Below are 24,582 nucleotides of genomic sequence, written 5' to 3'. Positions count from 1 at the left end.
AGCACAGCCTTCCTTGATATTTATTCCATGAAGAAATAACTAGATAGAATGCAGAGAAAGAATGGAAAGATATGTATCACTAAATTGAAAAGGCTTATTTCTAGATATTTGTTTGCACTGTATAATTCTTTTACATGTTCTGAATTTTCTACAGTGGGTCTAACATGGAGATAATAAAAATTTTATTAAGTAACTCATAAATGATTGGAGCCAAGTTTTTAATATGAGACAAAGTTGCTCTTGCTCTGTCAAAACAAATCCACTATGAATTAGAACTCACACTTAACACAGGCTAAATGGTAATGAGCCTTAATACAAAAAAAGGTTGGGGGGTGGTGTTATTGAATAGATAATTATCCTAGGACACTTGAATGTCGATAGGAGTTTTGAAATAGTGCATCTGTATTCCAAAGACAAAGAGTAAAGTAAGTTCCACTGTCCTCTTTTTGTTTTGTGAAATGTGCTGTCTAGAAACCTATATAAGGTCATTTTTCCCAGAGTACACATGGCAACAGGCATTGATTGAATGAAGATTATACTTTACCTTCTGTCTTTAAGTACATGTGTGGATAGAGTGCTGATCTGAATACACTTGACTCAAAGGCTGGCACTGTTAGGAGGTGTGAGCTTGCTGGAGGAAGTGTGTGCTGTGGGGGTGGGCTTTGAGAGAGCTTCCGCCTAGCTGCTTGCCGATGCCAGTCCTCTCTCCTGGCTGCAGTTGGATCAAGATGGAGAACTCTCAGCTCCTTCAGCACCATGTCTGCCTAGACACTGCCATGCTTCCCACCTTGATAATAACAGACAGAACCTCTGAACCTGTAAGCCAGCATCTTATAAGAGTTGCCTTGGTCATGGTGTCTCTTTAGAGCAATGAAAACCCTAACTAAAGCATATGTGTGTGTTTAATTAACATAAAATTATGTTTTGGGTACAGCGTGAGATCTCAGTACCTGTGTGTGAACGGTCAGACTCTGAGTAGATGGGACCACCTTTGCCCTTTCCTTGTGTTGACAACATTCAAATCTCTTCTGTTGGCTTTTGTGAAATATGCAGTTTATTTTTGTTAGCCATCGTGGAGAACATTTGGTGCCGCTCATAGGAATTTTGGCAAGTAGGCTCAGATGAAAATATTCACATTTGGGCTAATGCAAGGATCAAGGTAAACACAGCCAAGAAATATGTGACTTCCCTTTTGTCTTGGTAATCCCGATAAACTCCCCTGGAACCAGGAACTCAGGGACTTTGTTTATCGCTTTGTTTAATTACTACCTGGTGCGATCTCTTTGTTCTTGGCCTTGCTTGATCACTTTGTCTTTGATCTGAGAAGTGACCATAGTCTTTGACCTAGATTGATATAAAAGCAGACTGGAAAAAAAAAACCCACTTCAACCTCAGCACTGTCTGGAGTCATGTTATAATGTTGTCTGATTGTCTTTTTCTTTTCAATCCACACTCCCTGCCTGGGGACCCCGTTGACTGACTGAGCTGGCTTGGTGAGGCCATAGTTACTCTTCATGCTACAGCACATCAGACATCATTCCTCCTCTTCAGCTGCATCCTCACGCCTGTCCACCCTCCTTCTCTATCCTGTTCCTCACACTTCCCCGAGCCTTTCCACAAGTCTGACTGCACACGGAGCCAAACGTGAATGCTCTTGTATGTTTCTATGCAGATCTTTATGACTTATCACCCAAAACTCCCTGTTTCAAACCCCTTAAAATTGTTTTTTAGCAATTATTCTCAACAGACCTGCCCATCAGAATCACCCATGAAGCTACTATGAAATTCAAAAGATACTCCTACCCTAGAACTCTGGGGTGTAGGCTGGCACGTGCTCATATAGACTGCTTGGAGTTGTAATGGTTCCCAAATGGTGCTGATGAATACTACCAACTCAGATGGCCACAGATGCTCTCCAGTCTCTGGCAACACAGCAGGCTGGGAATAGCTGCCAGCCCGGAACCTGGCGTTAAGAAAGAAAGCTGAGAACTTCCCCGGGCGGGGTTACCTGGCCTACTTAAGCTGTTTCTCAGCACCCAAGGACACCTTTAGATTTACTTCCTGATCCCACAGCCTCACCGGTCATTGCCAGATTCAGCTGGTCAGGCGGGAATGCAGCAAGCAGGACTCACCCTCATGGCTGTGGCTGTGTGTGTGGCCTTTCGAACCTCGGAAGGTGAGTTGGGACACCAATCACCTGTAGCTCCAATGGAAGAGGGGATACCTCCTAAGCTGGGGCTAGAAGGAATTTCTTTCTATCTTCGGGTAAGACTTTTCCATTGCTCTCTGATCATCTGGTGAACAACACTGGTTCAAGATCAGGAGTTTCTCGGAGGGAAACCCATTACCCTGGAATATTAGTTGGCTGCCTGGTGATGAGCCCTTCCAAGCAGGTGCAACTTTCTGCTAACAGAATACCAGCTTTTTTCAGCTAGAACCTGGGGCAGAGGCACTGATCTCCATTTAAACTCCTTAAACAGCTAACCTCTTAAAAGGGGCATGCGAGAGTGTGTGTGTGTGTGTGTGTGTGTGTGTGTGTACGTGTATCTGCATGCACATGTGTGCACATATGGGTCTGCATGTATCTCTCTCTTTCTGTGTGTGTGTGTGTGTGTGTGCCTTGTGGGTACCATACTTCAGTCTAGCTCTTAAAACGGGAAGCATGATCAAGGAAATCCAGCCATGTGAAGTGTACTGAAGAGAAGTTAGCTTGTGCATTTGTACTGAATATGTGAAGATCATAACTGCATTTGGACTGAAAACAACCTACTCCTGTAGCATTCACTACTGCACCTATGAAACCCTCCTCTACCACTGAACTACAGAATCTCACTTGGCAGCCCTGGATGGCCTAGAACTATGTATCCTGGACTAGTCTCAAACTCATGACAATCCTCCTGCTTCAGGCTAAATGCTTGGACTATAGGCATGAGCCACCACACCCTGTTACCACTTAACTAATGAATGGAATATGTACGTTGATGAACTATGACACAAACACTGGCTGCAAGCAAGGAATTCCCTCCTGATGATATATTAGATTATTAATTCCCTAAAGGATTAAAAAAAAGAAAGAAAAGAGAGGTGCCCTTAGCATATGGAAAGTCATGGATGATAAGTCTTTCCCAGTCATCTTTTCTTAAGTTGCACCCTAATCAGACTCTGAGTCCAGAAAACAGGTAGGATATAAAGTTTGTTTGGTCTTCTTTTTAAATACACAAGCCAACCTTTCAAAACAAATTTCACAATCACACACACACACACACACACACACACACACACACACACACACACACACACACACCAGATTTACGGCTCCCCTCTGAGGTGAGAGTTGATAGCTAATGGTGGAGCTCGGAGAGCTTGCCTAGCACCCACGAGACCTGGGGTTCAAGCCTCTGCACAGAAAAAACATCAGACCTGGCCGCAGTGGTTCTTCACCTTGGCTACAGCTAGTGGCAATAGATGAGCTTCTATCCCTCCCCGGAGCTGCCTGCATCTAACTAAGTGTGTGCCTCCCGTCAGCATTTACTTGAGAATTTTGATCTAGTCCTCCAAGGTGGCCCTGCCCATTGCCCCCAATCTATTTTAACAAGACGAAGAAGGAAGCTTTGCATCTTATTTTGTAATATCTCTTCAGAGAAATCCACCATTGAGCCGGCGGGACTTTCAGATTTACTGGCTCAGGTCTGAGCCCAGTGTCTGCAGCTCTACCAAATAAAGCTTTTCATGCAGTGCTGTGAAACGCAGGCGAGGCCTTGCTTGCAGCTTCCTTCCTACAGGAGAAGGAAAGGGTGCGGTGAGGGGGGTCGGGGAGGAATGAGAGAGGCTCTGGCGTGCAGCACCTGGTTGGAAAGCACATCTAGTGATGATAATCAGGGAGCTAAGACTGCCAGTATGCGGTTGGCCAGGGCCTGCTGCTATTTAAAATAGGTGATGCTGTGTGTGTGTGTGTGTGTGTGTGTGTGTGTGTGTGTGTGTGTGTGTGTGTCTGTGTGTGTGTCTGTGTGTGTGTGTGTGTGTGTGTGTGTGTGTGTGTGTGTGTGTGTGTGTGTGTGTGTGTGTGTGTGTGTGTGTGTGTGTGTCTGTGTGTGTGTGTGTGTGTGTGTGTGTCTGTGTGTGTGTGTGTGTGTGTGTGTGTGTGTGTGTGTGTGTGTGTGTGTGTGTGTGTGTGTGTGTGTGTGTGCGTGTGTGTGTGTGTGTGTGGCTGTGTGTGTGTGTATGTGTGTGTGTGTATGTGTGTGTGGGGCTATGTCTGTGTCTCTGTGTGTGTGTCTGTGTATGTGTGTGTCTGTGTGTGTGTGTGTGTGTGTGTGTATGTGTGTGTGTGTGTGTGTGTGTGTGTGTGTGTGTGTGTGTGTGTGTGTGTGTGTGTGTGTGTGTGTGTGTGTGTGTGTGGGCTGTGTCTGTGTCTCTGTGTTTGTGTGTATATCTGTGTGCATATGCCTCTGTGTGTGTGTGTGTGTGTGTGGCTGTGTGTGTGTGTATGTGTGTGTGTGTATGTGTATGTGGGGCTATGTCTGTGTCTCTGTGTGTGTGTCTGTGTATGTATGTGTCTGTGTCTCTGTGTTTGTGTGTATATCTGTGTGAATATGCTTTTGTGTGTCTGTGTGTGTCTCTGTCTGCCCTGTGTCTGTCTGTCTGTCCTGTGTCTGTCTGTGGTGGACTGGAGAGATGGGTCAGTAGCTCTTGCAGAGAACTGGATTCCATTTCCGGCATCAACATGTCAGCTTAGAGCTGTCTGTAACTACAGGTGTAGGGGATCTGCTACCCTCTTCTGACCGCTTCTGGCACTGAATGCACATGGGTCACACACACACACACAAAACACAAGCAAACACACATAAACTGATTTTTTTAAAAATCTAAAACTAGCCAGGTGGAGGGGGTTTACGCCTTTAATCCCAGCACCCAGGAGGCACAGGCAGAGGCAGGAGGATCTCTGTGAGTTTGAGGTCAGCGTGGTCTACAGAGCTAGTTTCAGAGCAGCCTGAACTACACAAAGAAACCCTGACTTGAAAAACCAAAATAATAATTATCATAATCATAATAACGAAGGTGTTACTGTGTTAAAATTCATGGAGGTTGAGCTGAGAACAGTTATGGAGCTAAGAGGGCCCAATCCAATTCTTCCATTGCAGGAGGGTGCCCCGTCGTCGTAGTACTGATTCTAGATCCAAATGGGGCCAGGGAGAGGGGTGGGAAGAAGCCAAATTGAGCGAGGAAGACACAACAGTGCAGACAAGATGACAGGTGGCCTTGGCAATTGCAGCAGACTGGAGGAAGGGACAAGGAAGTGGCCAGTGCCAGTTTGAGACTAGGAAACACATTTTGTTCTTTCGGGAACAATGCTGTTCCATTATCTTGGCCGTGTCTCGGATTGTTATCTCGGTGTGATGTTTCAATAACTGGCATTCCCAAAGCGTTCCAAAATAATCAGAAAGCAGGTGACTTTATCCATAACTGAAACCTTGGACTTTGTCCAGAGGCAGAACACACGCTATGCCTGTCAATGTGGTTGCTGGCTTCAAGAACTTTACAAGAGCCCATGAGCATGTCTGAAGTCCACGCCCTTGAATCCCACCAGGTTCGCTTAACTGCTTTAAAATATGTATTACATGTGAATCTATGTTTCACAGAGGTCACCATGGAACCATGTGGAGGTCAGAGGAAAGCTGATAGGACTCAGTTCTGTCTGTCTACCATGGGAATCCTGGGTTCAAACTCAGGTCAACTTGAGCGGCAAGTGCCTTTACCCACCGAGGAGCCATCGCACTGACTCCCAGCTGTCCTAACAGTCCTTTGACTCGGGTTGCATTTGTATGCAAAAGATGCAGGCTATGGGATGTAGCTTCATCCGTGGGTGGAGCCTGCTTCCTCACAGCCGTCAGGATGTCCCCTGAATCACACAGATACTTGTTATAGACTTGATGTTAAAACAAAACAAGATGCCGACCTTACCAAATCACTTCTAGGAGGAATTACCAAAATAGGTTTGTGTTTGGGAGTTCTTCCATTTCATCGGCAGTGGTCCCTGACAGGTCTGACACAACCGGCCTGGGGACCTGCTTCCCTTCAAGTTCTTAGTGAGTGTGCCCTGTAGTTAAAACATGTTTGTGTGTTCCTCAATCCTACATCAACATTAGTGTTATATTTTGGTTCCTAAAAGTTGCATCTATTTAATGCTGATACAGGTATGTTTTTCAAACATCCTTTTCTATGTTAAGGACACAGTGTGATAGAATGGCAACCTTTTGCAAAATGAGTAATATATGGACTCCTCTGAAGGGAAGCCCCTCTTTGTTGTCAGCATTGAGTTTTAAATTATCTTACCGTTACTTCATGTATAAACAAAACCAGGTATAATTGTGCACTCTATAAACCACTTTTTAAAAAATATTTATAGATGAGTACACTGTAGCTGTCTTCAGACACACCAGAAGAGGGCATCAGGTCTCATTACAGATGGTTGTGAGCAACCATATGGTTGCTGGGATTTGAACTCAGAACCTCTGGAAGAGCAGTCAGGGCTCTTAACCACTGAACCACTTCCCCATCCCTATAAACCACTTCTATTACAATACCAAAATGTTCAAAATGTAAGGTCAACTACAAAGCCAAGATGACTGCAATATGTTGACCACTAATCACTACTGTGAACAATCCTTCACCCCTGACAGAGGTGGCTCGAGTGGAGGTCTGATGCACACACGTCCTGCCAGGTCGAGTGTGGCAAGCACTTTTGTCTCACTTATTTGATTTAACAATGATGATGTAACTTGGCCTCCCCTTACTGTCAATGCATTGCGATGTTCAGTCTCTTCTGATTGGACTGGGACAATGATGGTATTAGTGCACCTGCTAACCTCACTGGCATTACCATGAAGCCAGCCAGGTTCAAATGTCCTCAAAGTGCTCTCCTAAGATGATCTTCTGGAAGATGGAAGGTCATGAAGTGACATATTGGATCTCTGGAGAGTTCACAGGTCCTGGGAAAGCACGTGTCAGGCTTTTGCAGAGGTCTAGGAAACCCAGTCTGAAAAGTGCTGACACAGAGATGTATGAGCTTTGCTTCCAAGACTAAGGATTCTTTAAGGAAATTGCTTATTCCTCTCCAAACTCATCCCTTTTCTATAAAACAGTATTTCTCTTACCTATATTGTTTGGCATAGTCAGCACTGAGCCACCAGTGCCATGCAGAGATCAGAGGAGATCTGTGGAGTGGATTTTTTTTCCTTCCTCTTTAATTTGGGTTCTGGGAATTGAACTCAGGTTGCCAGGCTTAGCGGCAAGCTCTTCACTCAATGAGCCATCTCACTGGCCCCTCTTTAAGACACAAAACAATTCAAGCCCCTTCCACTCTCTAGAGTCTATTCTGTAAGTACCGCCTCTTGACAGGGGGCAAAGGAAACCTCCCAACCCTTCTTCTTCCTAGTAGTTCAGGTTCCAAAGGTATGCGGGAGGGGATTTGGGCATTGCAACCCTGCGCATCACAAATGGACGAGTCTTTCTGCTACTCAGTAACAGCAGGGGGCATCCTGTGTGCCATGGCCCCACTACGATGAGGTGCATTAGATGCCACATGTTTCTAACTTCCTGTCCTAGGCTGACTCTTTCAGTGTGATAAAACATCCTGACCAAAAGCTGCTTGGAGGAGGAAAGGATTTGTTTCCTCTTATATTCCAAGTCCTAGTCTCCCATTAAGGGAGGTCAGGCAGGAATTTAAGACAGGAGTTTGAGAACAGAAACTATGGAGGAACACTGTTTTACTGGATCACCCACTGTTCTTTATACAGCACAGGGCCACAAACTTAGGGATGATGTCACCCACAGTGGGCTGGGCCCTCTCCCATCAATCATCATTCGAGACAATCTCTCACAGCCATGGCTCCAGTCAGTCTGACGTAGGCAACCCCTCATTTGAGATTTCCTTTTTCCAGGTGACTGTAGGTTGTTCCATGGTGACACTAAATTGTTACTGAATTACTCTTTTTTTAAAAAAAGATTTGTTTAATAATTTTATTTATGTAATATAAGTACACTGTAGCTGTCTTCACACACCAGAAGAGGGCATCAGATCCCATTACAGGTGGTTGTGAGCCACCATGTGGTTGTTGGGAATTGAACTCAGGACCTCTGGAAGAGCAGTCAGTGCTCTTAACTGTTGATCCCTCTCTCCAGCCCCTAATTATTCTTAATATATATGTAAACAGTGAATTCATCCAGCAGTTGTATTCTTTACCTTATTTAAGTTAGTCCCCAATAACTGCACGGAGAAACCAAGATTTATTTAAAACTCACCTCAATAGCAATTGAATGACCCATCCTTACCTTCTATGCTAATCTGACTCCCTCCCAGCCCCATCCCATGATACTTGCATATTATTATTGATCTGGCTCTTTGGACCCTCTTTACATGGTTCCAATCCCTCTCACCTCCTGGTGTATCTGCTCTTTTTCTATCTTTTTCCCTCTGGCTAGCAGATGTCCCACCACATTCCCTATTCTGCCCAGGCCAGGCCAGCCCAGCCATTAGGTGATCAGCATTTACTGACAAGGCAGAGAAAAAATGCTGTACACAAACTTGAGACAGGAGATTCTTGGTGTAAGCATTATAATCCAGTGTCTAGATTGAAACAAGATAAGAGGGCAGAGAAATCAGCAAATCAGCATTTGAATAACCCAAGGGTAAACTTTACACAGCATACAAAACATGCTGACATTAAATATTAACCAGCATGCCAATCACACTCTAAGCACTGTTTATTAACGGACCCTTAGACTTGAGACACTGATGCAATTTAACATCTTTCATATTCTTTGTTGATGCTGTGCTTTTTGGACAATGGCATACACATTTTTATTTTGTTTCCTGCGATATGCTTTTTAAACTTTTTTTTTTTTTCTCTCCCCAATTCTCTGCTTTTTCAGACAGGGCCTCAAGTAGCACTGGCTATGTAGTCAAGGATGACTTTGAACTCCCAATTCTCCTCTTGCCTTCACCACCCAAGTGCTGGGAGTGCATGTGTAGACCACTTTCATTTATTAAGCCAGAGTTTCATTGTGTACTCCAGGCTTTAAACTCAGTCTCCTGGTCCAGCCTTCAGGGCTGAGATCATCGTAGGTGTGTAACACGTATCCAGTTCACACTGCATTTTTCTTTTACAAAAAACAAAACAAAACAAAAAAAAACACCAAAAAACAAAAACAAAAAAACTTTTAATTTGTAAGAAAGTTGAAATTATACTAAAATTTAAATAATTTTATCTTGCTAAAAGATGAAACTCCTCAAATCAGGCTGACTTCTACTTTGTTTTGTTTTGTTTCTTTAGGTCTCTTCTCTTGTAATACAAGGTAGCCTCAAACTCATGACCCAGTTGAGGCTGGCCTTTTCTTTCTTTATTGAAAAGATTTTTTTCTATATTTTGAGCATGGTTTTCCCCTTCTCCAACTCCTCCCAGATCCTCCCCACATCCCCACACACAACTTTATGATCTTTTTCCTCCTCTTATTTTTAAAACAAAACTAACCCCCCCCCCCCACCCCAACACACACACACACACACACACACACACACAGGAAAGCAATTGAGTTCATCTTGTATTGGTCAGCTACTCCTGGGCTGGGGCTTACCCTAAAGTGTGGCTAATATACCCATCAAAACTTCACTGGAGAAAATGACTTTTTCCTTTGCCAGTGAATATCAGTTGAAGATAGCTTCTTGGTTAGGATTGGAAGTCTACATCCACTATATTCCAGTCCTCAGCCTTGGGACCCTATGTGGCTTGAACCTATGCAGGCCTGGTTTCTGTTGCCACAGCCTATGATGTCTGTCATACATGCACCAGTCCTGTTATCCGGAAGTCACTGTTCCCTTGGAGTCATCCATAGTCTCTGGCTCTTACAGTCTTTCTACTTCCTCTCCTGCAGATCCCTAAGCCTTGTGGCGTTTGAAGGCATCCCACTTAGGATTGGGGGTTCTAAAATGTCATGCCTTGTCCAGTTGTCCATCTCTGTGTTAGTTCCCATCTACTGCAAGAGAAACGAAGCTGGTTTTTAACTCCTGATCCAGTCTTTACTTTCTGTGTTGGTTAGGGTTTTGTCAACATGAGCCAGGCCCACTAGGAAGAGGGAACTTCAGCAGAGAAAACACCTCCATCACATTGTATACAGGCAAGTCTTAGGGCATTTTTTTTTTTAAATGATTGATGTGCAGGGGTCCTGCCCACTGTGGGTGGTGTCAGCCCTGGGCAGGGAGTCCTGGGTGCATAAGAAAAAAGGCTGAGGGGTTGGGGATTTAGCTCAGTGGTAGAGCGCTTACCTAACAAGCACAAGGCCCTGGGTTCGGTCCCCAGCTCCGAAAAAAAGAAAAAAGAAAAAAAAAAAAAAAGAAAAAAGAAAAAAGGCTGAGTGAGCCATGGGGACAAGTCAGTAAGCAATGTTCCTCCACGGCCTGTTTCAGTTCCTGCCCTGATTCCTTCAGTGATGGAGTGTGACCTGAGAGTTGTGAACTAAAATAAACCCTTTCTTCCCCAAATTCCTTTTGGTCATAGCATTCCATCCCATCAACAGGAGCCCTGACTGTACATGTTGCAAATGCTGGAATGGCAGGCATCAGACTGCTTAGTGCTCCCATGTGCTGTGTTGCTGAGCTCCAGGGACAACAAAGGAAATGCACAAAACTTACCAACCTACCAGAAGGAAAATTTACAAAGCACAGAAAATGATGACCTTAAAATGTAAAATGTAATGTAAGTGGGCGTAGAACGTCCATCTTTAATCCCAACAGCCAGGAGGCAAAGGCAAGCTGATCTCACCAGTTAGAGGCCAGTCTGGGGTAAATAATGAGTTCCAGGCTAGCTGTGGCAACACTGTGAGACCCCCAACTTTAAAAAACTAAAAATTAAAATTTAGGACAGAAGGCTGGGTATGGTCCCAAGTACAGTGTGCTTAGCACAGACAGGCACCCTTCCCTTAAAAGAAACTAAGGTAAATTTTTAAAAAACAAGTTTTTTAGAACAAAAGGTTAGTGTGGCAATGTTAACATAAAAAACATAACACCAACCAAGCTGGAAAGGAGATAGGAATACAAGAATAAACACAGGGCACATACCTGATGAGGTAGGTGAGCCGATACTGGCAGAGAAATGTTGGGTTTTGTTTCTACTTAAGTGTGTAAAAAATAAATCCCGCTTTAAAAAACAAAAAGGCACTTAAATATGACCGTAGACCATATGACCAATGTTTCCCTGGCTCACCTAAAATTTTTGCATCAAGCTCCCGACACCAGGAGTGCACTTGTGCATACAATTCCCAGTGCATACAATTCCCAGTGATTTATTTCAGCCGACACCTCCCTACAGATTCACGGTGAGGGAGGCAAGGTGTGTGGGTCGTGCAGAATAGAAGCGGCGGCATGGGAGTGCACGTGCGCATCTCCACCCACCTTCGAGCCACTCCTGGGTAGCTCTGCGGCTGCTTTGCGCGGGCTTCCCCGCTAGGAAGCACTTTGGGGTTGCCTGGAAGGTCCGCGGGAGTGCAGGGTGTCCCCACAGTAACGAGCGGCACCGTTCCTAGTTGCTGACATCCGACTGTCCTGTCCTCTGGGTTTTCAGCTCTGAGTTTACGTAGCTGCTACTGCCCTTGGCATTCCCCACCATCCTCTCCAGTTCCAGGGCGGCGGGTTATGAACCTGAGCAGCACGACAGAGGTGAAGCCAGCACGACAGCCGTAAAGCGTCGCCAAGTCCGTCTTTCTGGTTTCCTCCAACTTAATCGCTCCAGGTTAATGAGACCTCTACTTTGGTTCTCTGAGTGTGTTTTAAATAAAAACATCATGAGTTTAATGCATCTTTTAGTGTCTAAGCAAATCAAGGTTATAAATGCTTATTAATTTGAATAGGAGGCACAATTTCTTTACAAATATCAGTAAGTTTTTGTTGTTGTTTTGGAAACAGTACTGGAGATTGAACCCAGGGCTTTACACACATAGCCAGGCAAGTGGTCTACCACTGAGCTACAGCCCTTCAGTGAGTAATTTAAAGTAAATACAAAACATATAAGTATCCAGTAATTTAAAAAATAAGTAGGAGGTAAAAATTTTTTCCTCAGACACAAGCCCCAATGTTTTTGGAGATTTTACCAAAAATTGAAACAAACAGTTCTTGTACAGACTTCTCTAAAGAATTAAAAATGAAAAACCAGAGAACGCTGTCCAGTGCATCATTAACATAAATATAACCTTAATACTCATGTGTCCCAAGGATAATATTAGCCAATAAAGGCATTAACTAATTTATGAGCACAGATACAATTTTAAACAAGAACAAAACACAAAAGAGTGAATGAAACAAATCAATTAGGACCAAGTATAATTATCCCAGTTGCACAGGGGGAAAAATAAATCATATTAATTTAAAGATTGTGTATTAATCTCACATGGTCCAAGTACTGTTCTAGGCAGCTAGCAGAGTAGCAGGTTAAATAGGAAAAGGGTGTGTGTGTGTGTGTGTGTGTGTGTGTGTGTGTGTGTGTGTGTGTCTGCATAGCCCAGACTGGCAATGAGCTTGAGATCACCCTGCCTCTGGTTCCCTGTAGCTCATATATGTAAAAATAATTTCCTTTTTATACGTAAAAAAAATATTTTTTACAGGTATATTTTCAAACCATATTCAATGGAGTAAACCTCTGAAACTGTAAGCTAATTAAATGTTTTCCTTTGTAAGAGTTGCTTAGGTCATGATGTCTCTTCACAGCAATAAAACCCTAACTAACCCAGAAGTTGGAACCAGGGCCTGGGGTATTGCTGTGATAGGCCTGGCCATGCCTTTATTTGGAGGAATGTGGATTTGGGGACTTCAGACTAGGAAAGCAGTGGGTTGCTAAAGATGCTTTATGGGCCATCATAGCAGGGACATGGAAGACAGTAGTGCTGAGGGGGATTTGAAGAATTTTAGTATATTACCTAGAGATTGTTCTTGTGATATTTTGTTGAAGAATGTGTCTACTTTTTGCCTTATCTGAAGGTCTACCTGAAGTTAAAGTGAAGAGATTTAGATTAATTGCATCAACAAAAGAAATCTCAAAACAGCCTAGCATAAACTTAGGCCGATGGTTCACTCTTATGAAGAGCATTTGATCAAACATGGCAAACTGGGAAAGAAAAAAATCTAAAATATATGGTTCAAGGGTAAAAGGGACACCAGGATGTGGAATGCAGCTAAGTCCTGTGTCCAAGGAGATAAACAAATTATAGATATTAACTGAAATTAAAGCAGTGGTGACATCAGAGCAAGATCCCGTCTTGTGGAAAGGATGTTGAAAATGGGACCTTGGCACACATTCTAAATTTACTGTGCCTTTGTGGTTTATGACAGTCGTATCATGTCAGGTGTTATGACCTGGTTACTGTTGATGTGTTATGAGATTGTAGGAGAGATAGTTATATCCTATTGCGTGTTATTATGACTTGGTTATTGTTTTCATTTAGACATAAGAAGATATGATAGTGTGACAAGGGGTGGATTGTGATGGCTATTCTTAGTTGTCAAATTGACTATATCTGGAATGAACTGCAATCCAGAAATGGAGGGCACACCTATAATCCAGATCCTGAGGCAGGAAAACAGCCTGATCCAGAGCTTAAGGCCAGAAAACTTTAGAAGCTTTTGATCTGAATCTTGAGGTGGGATAACACAGGTTTTTGATGTGGATCAACACATACCTTTAATCTAGATCCACTCTTATAATGTTCTTGTGATGAGCAATTGAATTTAGGTTCAGGCATGGTGGTTCATGCCTTTAATCCCAGCACTCAAGAGACAGAGGCAGATACATTAGCCTGGTCTACAGAGCAAATTCCAGGACTACCATGCTTAGGTAGTGAAGAAAACCATGGAAAACAGAAAGCTGGGGAAGATGTAATTAAGAGGGGGTTGGGGGAGGGGGGCATGTTCCAGCCTCAGCAAACAGCAGAACCTGGCAGCTTCAGCCATGTAGTTTTGACTTTACAATCAAGGATGGAATCTCCCTCTGTGACTAAGGAATGTGTCAGGGGTGTCCCTGCATGGAGGTTCAGAGCAGCCATTGTGTGAAAGGGATAGAGTCTCCCTCCACAACTAAGGAAGTTACTGAGGCCAGGCATGTGGAAGGGGTGTCCCTGCATGGAGGCCCAGAAAAGCCATTCATACATGTGATGGCACCAAAGTAGTGTAAGCCTAAAAGCTTCAACAATCCTGTTCACGAGGTACTCTGCCTTTGGGGTAGCCTGCTGCTAGTCTTTCCTAGCATTACCCCAGACTTCTTCATCCATGGAGTAGTCTACTGCTCTTCCTCAGTGTTTTAGACCTTAAGTGTCTTGCTTTAGAAGTAGTCCATATTTATTTTCTACTCCATACAAGATACCCTGTTTGGCTAGTAAATGAGTCACTCATTGTCCATTGGTTGTTAACTTCCTCTCCCAGGACTGACCCTGGTGTTCGCTCCTCCTGTCAGCAGGAAGGTCTCACAAATCACTTTTAAAAGAGCATTCTGACCTAGATCTGTTGTGCCATGTCCTTCTCAAAGCTGGCACGTGTAAGCTGGGTCGTGGGTGAAGCTGGGCAGATGAGCCAGAGGAGGTGGTAGTTCCAGTCTTTGGCTAGTTCACACTTTACTGTGCTTTAGAGCACGCACGTGAACGACTTTACAAGCCCACTCTGCCACACTTCTCTCAAATTTATATATTTCATCTATTTCCCTTCAGAGGAATCCGAACTACATCAGACAGATCTGTGTTTGTGTAATCTGTGATTGGAACTGTTTGCCCCATGACATTCGGCCTCAAACAACGGTGGCATCAGTATAGTCTTTAGGGAAAGATAAACCCTCCCTAATAGATCATCGGCTCTCCCTACAAAGTAACAGTGTCATCTAAATAAAAAAAAAATGTAACTGCAGAATAAGTGACATGTATTTTTATCTTTTATTAGCATGTATTAATTGCACAAAATCATGGACTTTATTACATTTTCATACATGTATATACTGTGCTTCCATTGAACCAAGCCCTCAATTAGCATTTTAACTTTCTTCTCCCCTCCTCATCCACATTTCTAGTAGACCCCTTTACCATCTTTTTAAATCTTATGACATTTATCTCCTTTGTATGGGAGAATGGGTGGGTGCACAGATGCCATGGAAGGCAAATGTGGAGGTCAGAAAACACCTTTCAGGGGTTGGGGATTTAGCTCAGTGGTAGAGCGCTTGCCTAGCAAGCGCAAGGCCCTGGGTTCGGTCCCCAGCTCCGGGAAAAAAAAGAAAAGAAAAAAAGAAAGAAAGAAAACACCTTTCAGAAGGTAGTTCTCTCCTGCCATCACGTGGTTCCCAGAGACCAGGCTCAGGTCCTCAGGGTGCCAGACACTACCCACTGAGCAATCCTGGCAGGCCCCTTTTATGTTCATGTCCTTTCCCTCCCAATCCACTCACCTGCTGACGTGCACTGTCTTAATTACCTTTGGTTGCTGTGACCAAGAGCAACTTATAGAAGAAAGAGGGGACTGTTATAGAAAAGAAACCGTGGAGGCAGGCAGTGAAAGCACCAAACTGAGAGACCATGTCCTCAATTACACATGGAAAGCATGTGCATGCATACATACACGTGCACAAACACACAGACACACAGAAAGACAGACAAAAACAGAAAGACAGACAGAGATGGAGGGGAGGGAAGGAGGGAAGGGGAAGAGAGAGAGAGAGAGAGAGAGAGAGAGAGAGAGAGAGAGAGAGAGAGATTCTCCCACTGGGTACCTGAGCCTATAGGAGACATTTCTATTCATTGCAAGGTAGGACGTGGGCACATTTCATAACCTGGGTGTTGCAAATTGTTCCACAATAAACATGGGTGTGCTGAGTATCTGTGGTACGCTGACTTCGGTTCCTTTGGGCACATACCCAGCAATGGTGTAGTTGGAGCACATGGTGGTTCCATTTTTTATTTTTGAGAAACCTGCAGTATCTATTTTTACAATGGTTGTACTAAACTGGAATCTCAATGACAATGTATCAGAGTCCCCTTTCCTTTGTATCTTTTTTTTTTTTTGGGGGGGGGGCTCTGATTTGGTTATGGTTTTTCTTTTTCATCACTCTCACTCTGACTGCCATAAGACACAGTATCATTGTCCCTTTAATTTATATTTCCCCAGTAGCTAAAGATGTGGAAAATTGTTCCCATTTATTTATAAGTTGGTTTTTCCTGTCTGGAAAGTGTCTATTGAGTTCATTTGTTAATGGGGTTATTGTTAATTTTTTGGAGTGTTTGGTTTCTTTCAGTTCTGTATACACCCTGGATGTTCTATGAACAGCTGGCAAAGAGTTGTTCTGAATCTGAGGTCTGTCTCCATTGTGTTTCTTTGGCTGTGCAGAAGCTTATAACTTGATGCAATCCTGTCTCTCCGTCTGTGCTGTTATTCCTTGAGCTGCTGGAGCAACGATCAGAAACTCATTGCCTATACCTGTGTCTCGACGTTGACATTTTCCCTCTGTTTGCTACTAGTTTCAAATATAATTCTCTTCTTCAGCCTACGGGATACCTCTAAATCTCTCTTATGTAAAATTATGGAGTCGTGACCGAAATCAAAAAAGGTAGTGGAGTGTTTGTTTTGTTTTGTTTTATAAATGCTGGCAGGACTTTGCATAAGAGAACCTCTAGGGGGCAGTGTCATGCAACAGAATCTAATCTGTTCATTTTTCACCACCCAACTTCCCATGCGCCTCTTCAGAGCTATTTCTGGTCTTTTGTATTTTGGACCATGTCAAGATATCACTGGTCATAACTGCTAACATATACTAAATACTTCGCTACTTAGTTAATCTCACAGATCAAGTAGTCTCCACATGAACTAATCCTCCTTTCTTTTCTATGAGTAGTGCATCTCAGTTTTATGAAACACATATAGGTAGGTCCCTGATGCCTTTCTGATTTAAGACTATTCCTTGAGTTGATATCAGCACTTGGCTAACTCTTGTTCCTTAACTCAGGTTTTCTTGTGACTCCTCATTCCTATGCTTCTAAAGGGCACAGGTCATGATTGAGAGTTGATAACAGGGTTCTGAAGTCCTTCATGGCTTCACCCTGGGAGTTCTGTACAGTCATCTAATCAGATTGGTTTTACTGCTCCTGTGGCAACTACTTGGGAAACACAAAAGGAACACCTGTTTAACGGTTTCTGAAGTTTCAGTCTGTCGTCCTCTGTTGATTCTGGGCCTGTGACAAGGCAGAGCATGACTGCAGTGGGACCACATGGCACAGGCCTCTCACCTTGTGGCACACAGGAAGTAGAGGACTGGATGCCCTCAGTAACCCACTTCCTCCAGCTAGGTCTCCTCTCCTAAAATGTCCATCACATCCCAAAATAATGCCATCGTCTGGGGACCAACTGTTCAATACATATGTGAGGGATACTTCAGTCGAACCATAGCTGGGTTCACAGGAAAACTCAGTATTGTGATTTGGGATAGTAGAAGTCTGACTGGGAGAATAAGCAGTTAGAAGAACAAGTGATTTAAGGAAATCAGTGTATTAATAAACATAACCTCAATTAGGGTCTCCACACCAAAATGCATCATTTTAAAACTCAACTAAGGGATTTTTAATAAAATCACATTTGTGAATTCTTCATTACTCTAATTATGGTATGTTTTTATCATACTGAAAGGAAATCATGTTCTTGTTAGCAGCCATTCCCATCTCCTCCTCCCAGCCTCTGAATCCGTGAATCCACGTTTTACCTCATAGATTTGCCTGTTCTGGGCATCCCACATAAACTGGGTTCTGCAGTGTGTGGATGGTTTCTTTCAGCCATGATCCCATAGCATTTTCAGCACATCTCACTGAGCACTTACTTCGTGTTTTGCTAGGGATGGAGACCAGCATTTTCTAATACTAGGCAAGCATTCTATCAATGAGCTATGCCCCCTGCCCAAGACTCATTTAGTAGGTTATAGTAACTTGATCCATCCTCCCACTGAGCATCGTAAGGTCAGATATTTCAAGTTGAAAGTCTGCCACATGGTGGCCACTTGAAAAATATTTTCTGGACAAATTGTCTTTCTACTTCTAGAACATCTGGTTGACTCTAAGCACCCCCATGTGCCTAGCAAAATGAAAACCTCTGACTGGAATCAAGGAAGATCCTGGTGCATGATGGTTTACTCTGGGAAATGATCTTTTTCCTCCTTTGAGAAGTGGAGCTAAGCAGAAGAACAAATGTTTTGTATCATTTGTATAGTTCAAACAGTTATGGACTAGAATGCAGAGTTTGCACATTTTTCAGGACATTTTGTAAACAGACTTACATAGATATGTAATTAACATATGTTTGAGGATACTTTGTATAACCTATTTTCCTGGGAATATAAAAAATACATTAAATTGAAACGTTCATTCCCTCCCAACTTTTCTCATATATTCATTATGCATTGTAACATATTTTTGATGACATATATGTTTGATTACATGCATTCCCACCACCTTTCACTCCTGCTGCTCTCCATCCTCATCCAAGCTAGAACCCCTTTCCTTTCATGTCCTTTCCTCCTGTTGAGCATGGTTATGACTCAGTGAGTCTTTAGGGTTCTTTATAGAACAGTGAGCACCTTCCTAGTGGCTACCCCATTGAAAAGGTCTCTTTCTCACCCATTGAGTATGGGTCTTTTGGGAGGGTGGGGCTTTGCGGGCCTCTCCATTCTTATGCAAATGAGCTTTCTCAAAGGTCTCGTGCTTTTCTCTGCACTGTAGGCTTTAGAATCTGTGAGTATCTGTGTCTAGCACATCCTTTCCTGCTCTTGGATGATGTCCTACTGTTTACTTAGCTATTGGCGGGCATTTTGGGTAAGTTCTTGGAGGTCTTTCACTTTTACTGTAGCTGCCTATTGAGACAAGCCTTTCTTGCAGCGATGTTTAGTGATATACTACAAGTTAAGGTTTGTTGTATTATTTTCTTTATTCGAGATATTTTTTAGTTTCCATTATTATTTCTTTCTTATCTCAAAAGTTGTTCAAGTGTGTGTTGGTAAATCTTCTTGTATTTATCTGTTTTCTTGTTTGATCCCTAGAACCATCATGGGAGAAGGAGAGAACCATCCCTCAGAAGTATAGCTAATTACCTGGGCCAGTGGGATTGTACCCTAAGAATTAAGTTCCAAATTGCTTTTTACTACACACTTGAGTATAGGGGAATAATATTTCACTTATTTTTGCATCTTCCATTGACTAAAATTATGTTGGAAATGGTCTAATTGTTTTTTAAAAAAGTATTTAATTTTATGATTGAGTGAGCAATGAGTAAACAAGTAAATTAATGATAACAAAAATTTGATGCTTAGAAATTAGTCATGCAACATTTAAAATTTCAGAGTAAGTTGCTTTTCTCCCCCAGAGCTTCTGGTAGGCCTGGTCCTTTCATGTGCGTTAGACACGGACACTCAGATCTTCCCTTTTCCACAGTCTACTGCTTCGAGAGACGCCGTAGAGAGCCTGCCCGCTCCATCTAACTGTTGATTCATTTGGAAGCTCGCTTCTGTCTCATTTGGGGGCTGACACCTGCACCCCTGTTCGCTGTGATTTCTAACTCTGTTTTGTGCTCATTATCTAGTTGGTGAGATGGTGTGTGTGGGGGGGTAAGAATTCGCAGCGATTTTAATATGAGGAATGCATTTTCATATTTGTGCTGTCAAATGCCTCATAACTTGACAGTATAAGCTCATATACTGGTGGCATAAGTCACCTCCCACCAGTTCATGTCTTCATTTTACCGCAAGATGGACTTTCTCAATCTTTATCACACAGTGATCTCTTTTCACAAAAGCTCAGCCTCCTTAGACTGTCATCTGAGGATTGAGCAATGCTGGCTCAGCACTCCCTGAATCGTATTCGCCAACATTAATCTCGCCCAGCTACTCGGTCCACAAAAGGCACCCCAAACTGTGTCATGCGCTTTGGTCTCAGAATTTTTTAAAATTTGTTTTGGTTTTTTTAGACAGAATCTCACTATGTAGCCCAGGCTGACCTGGTTTCCAAATGCTGGGATTACAGGTGTGCCACTGTGCCTCTTGTTGTTTTGGTGGTGCTGGAATCTGAATTGGTGAGCTCGTGCATGCTGGGCGGGCCAAGCCTTTCTAACAGAAAACATTAAGCCTTCACCCGAGGCCCATGAGGCTTCTTTTTCAAAATGAACTGCATGGGACACCATTGACCGAACCCTTTCCATCCTCGTGTGCATCACTGTCCGCATCCCTGGCGCAGCCTTTTCTGCCTCCTACCTCTTTTGTTATTATGCCCAGATTCCCATGTTCTCTCTCACAATGCAGCTTAAGTTCTAGAAGGCAGAGACATGTCCTGTCCTTGTCTACACTCACGAGAGCGGAGGAGTGCTTGCTTGAGTAGATTTACCGTCTGTTTCCCCGGAACCCTGAAGATGAGGGCGTACTGGTGTTCTGCGGTCGGTGATGTAAGCTTTCCCTTTCTTGTAGCCATACTTCCCATAGCTTCCAGCTGTTGCACTGAAGTTTCTCATCATATTCCCAGAAGACTTCTGGAAAGAGTGAATTCGTGCAGCATCCAGAGAGCTGATGGGGACTGTGACCTGGCTGCTGTCATGTGAGTGCCTCCCAGCAAGGACATGGAAAACCCAAGTGACATGTCCTCAGTCACCAGAGATCGTTCGTAACCTTACTGCAAAAGAGCAATCAGAGGGGACACTGTCATATGTCACGGGGTTACACTGTGACTTTGCTCAGGCAGGAGACAGCTGCTGACCCTTTTACACTCTGAATTCAAGAGGAATTTACAAGATATGAAACATACTTGTCCCAGGACCCAATGCAATCTAATTACAGACGCTCTCATCTGCTTTAGATTTTAGTGTGTTAGTTTATTTAGTTCATGGTGAACCTCCAGTCCTCATAGCCCTTCCACTGCCCCTCACCCCACCTCACCCCCAGCCCCAACCCCTATCCCCCCAGCCCCTCCCCCCTGGACTGGAGGCCAACAACAACAACATAAGAGGAAAGCAGAATTTACTTTGTTGTCAGGCAGAAAAGCCAGTGGGTGAGATTACAGAGCTCAGCGGGGGGTGGGGGTGGGGCGCACCCCTTTCATCCCAGTGGGAGGCAGAAGCAGGAAGATCTTTGTGAGTTCAAGGCCAGCCTGGTCTACAGAGTTAGTTCCAGGACAACTAGGGATACACAGAGAAACCCTATCTCAAAAAAGACAAATCGAAAAAAGATTACACAGTTCATTTGCTATGCTCTGGTATTGCCATCAAATGGCAGAAATGGGATTCCATGCAGCTCTCTTGCTTAAGAACTCTATACATCTCCCATGGTCAGAAACACAATAGAAAGCCCTTGTCCTTGGCAGGGGTTGAGGCTTCCTGCACTTCACAGAGATTATGAGTGAAAAATCTGTTTGTTGTTTTCCTTAATGAAGCCATTGAGGAGGTTAGAACTTCTCAGAAATAAATTTGAAATGCTGCTCTGAGGAAAGGAGGGAGAAATGAACTTTAGGGAATGAACCCAGGTATAGCCTTCACAGCAGGAGAGCAGGGTCAGGGGCTCTTTACATAGCCCTGGCCGTCCTGGACCACACTAGCTTTGAACTCACAGAGCTCCTTCTGCCTTTGCCTCTTAAATGCTGGGATTAAAGGCCTGTGCCACCATGCCCTGCCCATGGTAAGTACCCTCCCTGGGTAAGAATCAGAAGGTCTCCCTGGTTTCTGACCCAGAAATTCAGTGAGGTTCGCTGGTGCCTGTTAGGGAATTGTGAAACCGGGGGTGTCTGCAGGACTGTGGGGGAAGCTACTACTCTCAGTGTAGCCTCATCTTTTAATCACTAACAAAAGAGCAACAGAACGCAGCTGAGCTTCAGTCCGTTCTACACCTGAGGATTCTAAGCCCTTTCACAGAGTCGGAACCAAAGCGTGGCCTTACCAGGCTGGCCAGAAGACAGGCTTCCACGTGGTTGCCTGTGCCTTTAGCTCCCTCCCACACAGTTACTGCCTCCCGTGGCTTCTTTGAGTTTCTCTCCTTTGGGAATGTAGGAAGAAGCTGCATCCCCCACCACACCCCCCAGCTCAGCACTGCTACAGTCAGGTTTTTCCCCACAAGAACAAAGCAGCGGGCTGCTGAGACTCAGCATTGGTTCAGAAGCCATCTCCCTCCATGCACAGCATAGAGAATATGCGGTCTTCTACCTCAGGCTGGATGCTAAAGCCCACCCACACCTTCCGCATTCTCCTCCTCTGTTGATTCCACACATTGTCTCACAATGATTTCTCTTAGGGGAAATGGTAACCTACTCCCTGTCTCTCACTTCATCTTAATAGAACTACGTTATATTAAGTTTTATCGGACACCAAAATATTTTAGTATATTTTACTATTGGTCAAAATTGACTTCATATCTGTAACAAGTTAGTGAGTTTCTACTATACATAAGGGCTTTTCAAAATTAAATCTAGATTATTGCTCCATCAAGATGTAATGTCGCTTCAGTGGGAGAAATAAATCAATTACTAGAACAAAAGGCATGGGAAATTAAGGACCAGCAGAGGCAGAGCACGAGTGCAGACTCACAGGGAAGAAAGAGGGGGGTCCTTGTGTGCAGCCGAGAGGGTCCAGACAAGGGTGCAGGGGATGGACAGTAAGGATGAATTGGTTTTATTGGAAGAAGCTTACACATGGAAGCAAATTATTTTACTTGGGTCTGTTATTGGCTTCTTTTTCTTCCTCTTTTTTTCCCCTTCTCTTTTCCCTTTCTCTTCCTCTTTATCCAATTTCCCCTTACCTCATCCTCAGTTTAATACTTTCTGCTGACATCTGAGGACAATGGGAACAATGTCTATAAAGTAAGGATTTATCCTCTTGGTGTTCAATTTGAAGTTACTGTGAATGCAATGTCCAAAAAGTGGGGCTACCCACGAGTCACTAGTTTTTTTGTGTGTTTGTAATTCTTTTGTTTTTGTTGTTTAAGGCAGGATTTCTCTATGTAGCTCTGGTTGTCCTGGAAGTCACTGTAGACCAGTCTGGCCCGGTTTTAGAGACCCACCTGCCTCTGCCTTAAAGATGTGTGTCACTACACCTGGTTTGTATTTGTATTTTCTGTCAAGATTCATTTTTTTCCACTTTCTTGGCAGCCTTCATGTTAAACGTAGAAGAATCTGCGTCAGCCCGCACAATCCGACTGTGAAGCGGTGGGTGAGCGCCTCGGAGATGAAGAATGGCAAGGAAAATCTCTGCCCCAGAAAGAAACAAGACAGTGGGAAGGATAGAAAAGGGCACACCCCAAGAAAGCCCGGCAAACACGGAACACGCAGAATACATGGAACACACGGCCACGAAGCCCCTCGTTAGAACAGACGCATGGACCTACAGTGAACTCAAGTGAACTGGTCCGTAATTGGTTATAAATTTCTCAGCTGAATCTTCCCATTGACACCTAAAGGTGTTTTGCTTTGTTTTGTTAATGAGTAACCGCAGCTAAGTCTGTAAGCACTGGATATGCTCAATCCCAGCACCAAAAGCAAAACAAACAACACTGAAGCTATCCTCAGATTTTGTCTAGAAGGAGAGCATTCTTCTGTTCAACTCTGGCACACCTTTGAAAGGCAATCCTTGGGGTTGGGGATTTAGCTCAGTGGTAGAGCGCTTGCCTAGCAAGCGCAAGGCCCTGGGTTCGGTCCCCAGCTCCGAGAAAAAAAAAAAAAAAATGAAAGGCAATCCTTGTATACCCAGCATCATCCAAGTGCAGGATAAATGCCAAAGAAAACAACACTGAATTTAAAATTTTAGTAAAATACAATAATGTGAAATCAAAGCACAGTCACAAATTTTAAATTTATTTTGTGTGCTATATTTTGAAATCTGGTTGCTATGGTTTGGGTAAGTGTTCTCAAAGGCCTGTGTGTATTTTTTTAAGATTTATTTATTTTACGCATATGAGTACACTCTTGCTGTTTTCAGACACACCAGAAGTGGGCCTCAGATCCCATTACAGATGGTGAGCCACCAAGCAGTTGCTGGGATTTGAACTCATGACCTCTGGAAGAGCAGTCAGTGCTCTTAAGCACTGAGCCATCTCTCCAGCCCACAATGTCTGTGTATTGAAGGCTTGCTTGTTCTTCATCCTGTGGTGCTCCTGGGAAGCAGTGGGAAATCTGAAATGTGGAGTCTAGTGGAACAAACTTGGGTCCCCAGGGGTGTGTCCTGTCTTTGTTTCATACCACCAAGAAGGAAGCAGCTTCCTTAGTATTGTATTTCCACCACAAAATATTCTGTCTGCCACAGGCCCAGTGGATCATGGACTGAAACCTCTAAAACTGAGAGCCAAAATAAACCTTTCTGCTTTTTAAGTTGATTTGTCTTAAGTATTTGTTACAGAAACAGAGGGTGAATGCAAGAGTTTTATTGTGATGTAAATAGCCAATGAGATTATCAAAATAAAAAAAGCTCCTAGAGACTACCATGTGTACTTAGTAAAATGCCAGTTTTATTATACTATGTACAATATTGTATTGTAAGTACTGTTACTGCACCGCAAGTTACCTAAA

At 43.6% G+C, this 24,582-nt stretch overlaps 1 protein-coding gene across 1 annotated transcript; it reads left to right on the top strand.

The window, feature by feature from the left end:
- The first annotated feature begins 2,047 nt into the window (after positions 1–2,047).
- On the top strand, positions 2,048–23,640 carry Ccl28 (C-C motif chemokine ligand 28). Its single transcript, XM_032898845.1, has 3 exons — positions 2,048–2,176; positions 20,508–20,634; positions 23,170–23,640. Exons 1-3 carry the CDS (start codon positions 2,113–2,115, stop codon positions 23,384–23,386), a joined length of 408 nt encoding a protein of 135 aa, XP_032754736.1. The 5' UTR covers positions 2,048–2,112; the 3' UTR covers positions 23,387–23,640.
- The last annotated feature ends 942 nt before the right edge of the window (positions 23,641–24,582 follow it).

Source organism: Rattus rattus, chromosome 3, assembly GCF_011064425.1.
Source record: "Rattus rattus isolate New Zealand chromosome 3, Rrattus_CSIRO_v1, whole genome shotgun sequence".
Classification (NCBI taxonomy): domain Eukaryota; kingdom Metazoa; phylum Chordata; class Mammalia; order Rodentia; family Muridae; genus Rattus; species Rattus rattus.
The sequence above is the reverse complement of the archived record's forward strand: the minus strand, read 5'-3'. Positions and strand labels throughout refer to the sequence as shown.

What these genes read in the sequence shown, in the direction of transcription:
- Ccl28 (XM_032898845.1), top strand. Translation starts at nt 2,113, where the DNA reads ATGCAGCAAGCAGGACTCACCCTCATGGCTGTGGCTGTGTGTGTGGCC. An exon ending in GGCCTTTCGAACCTCGGAAG is followed by an intron (nt 2,177 to 20,507) that starts GTGAGTTGGGAC and finishes CCTTTCTTGTAG; the next exon opens with CCATACTTCCCATAGCTTCC. An exon ending in TGTGACCTGGCTGCTGTCAT is followed by an intron (nt 20,635 to 23,169) that starts GTGAGTGCCTCC and finishes CTTTCTTGGCAG; the next exon opens with CCTTCATGTTAAACGTAGAA.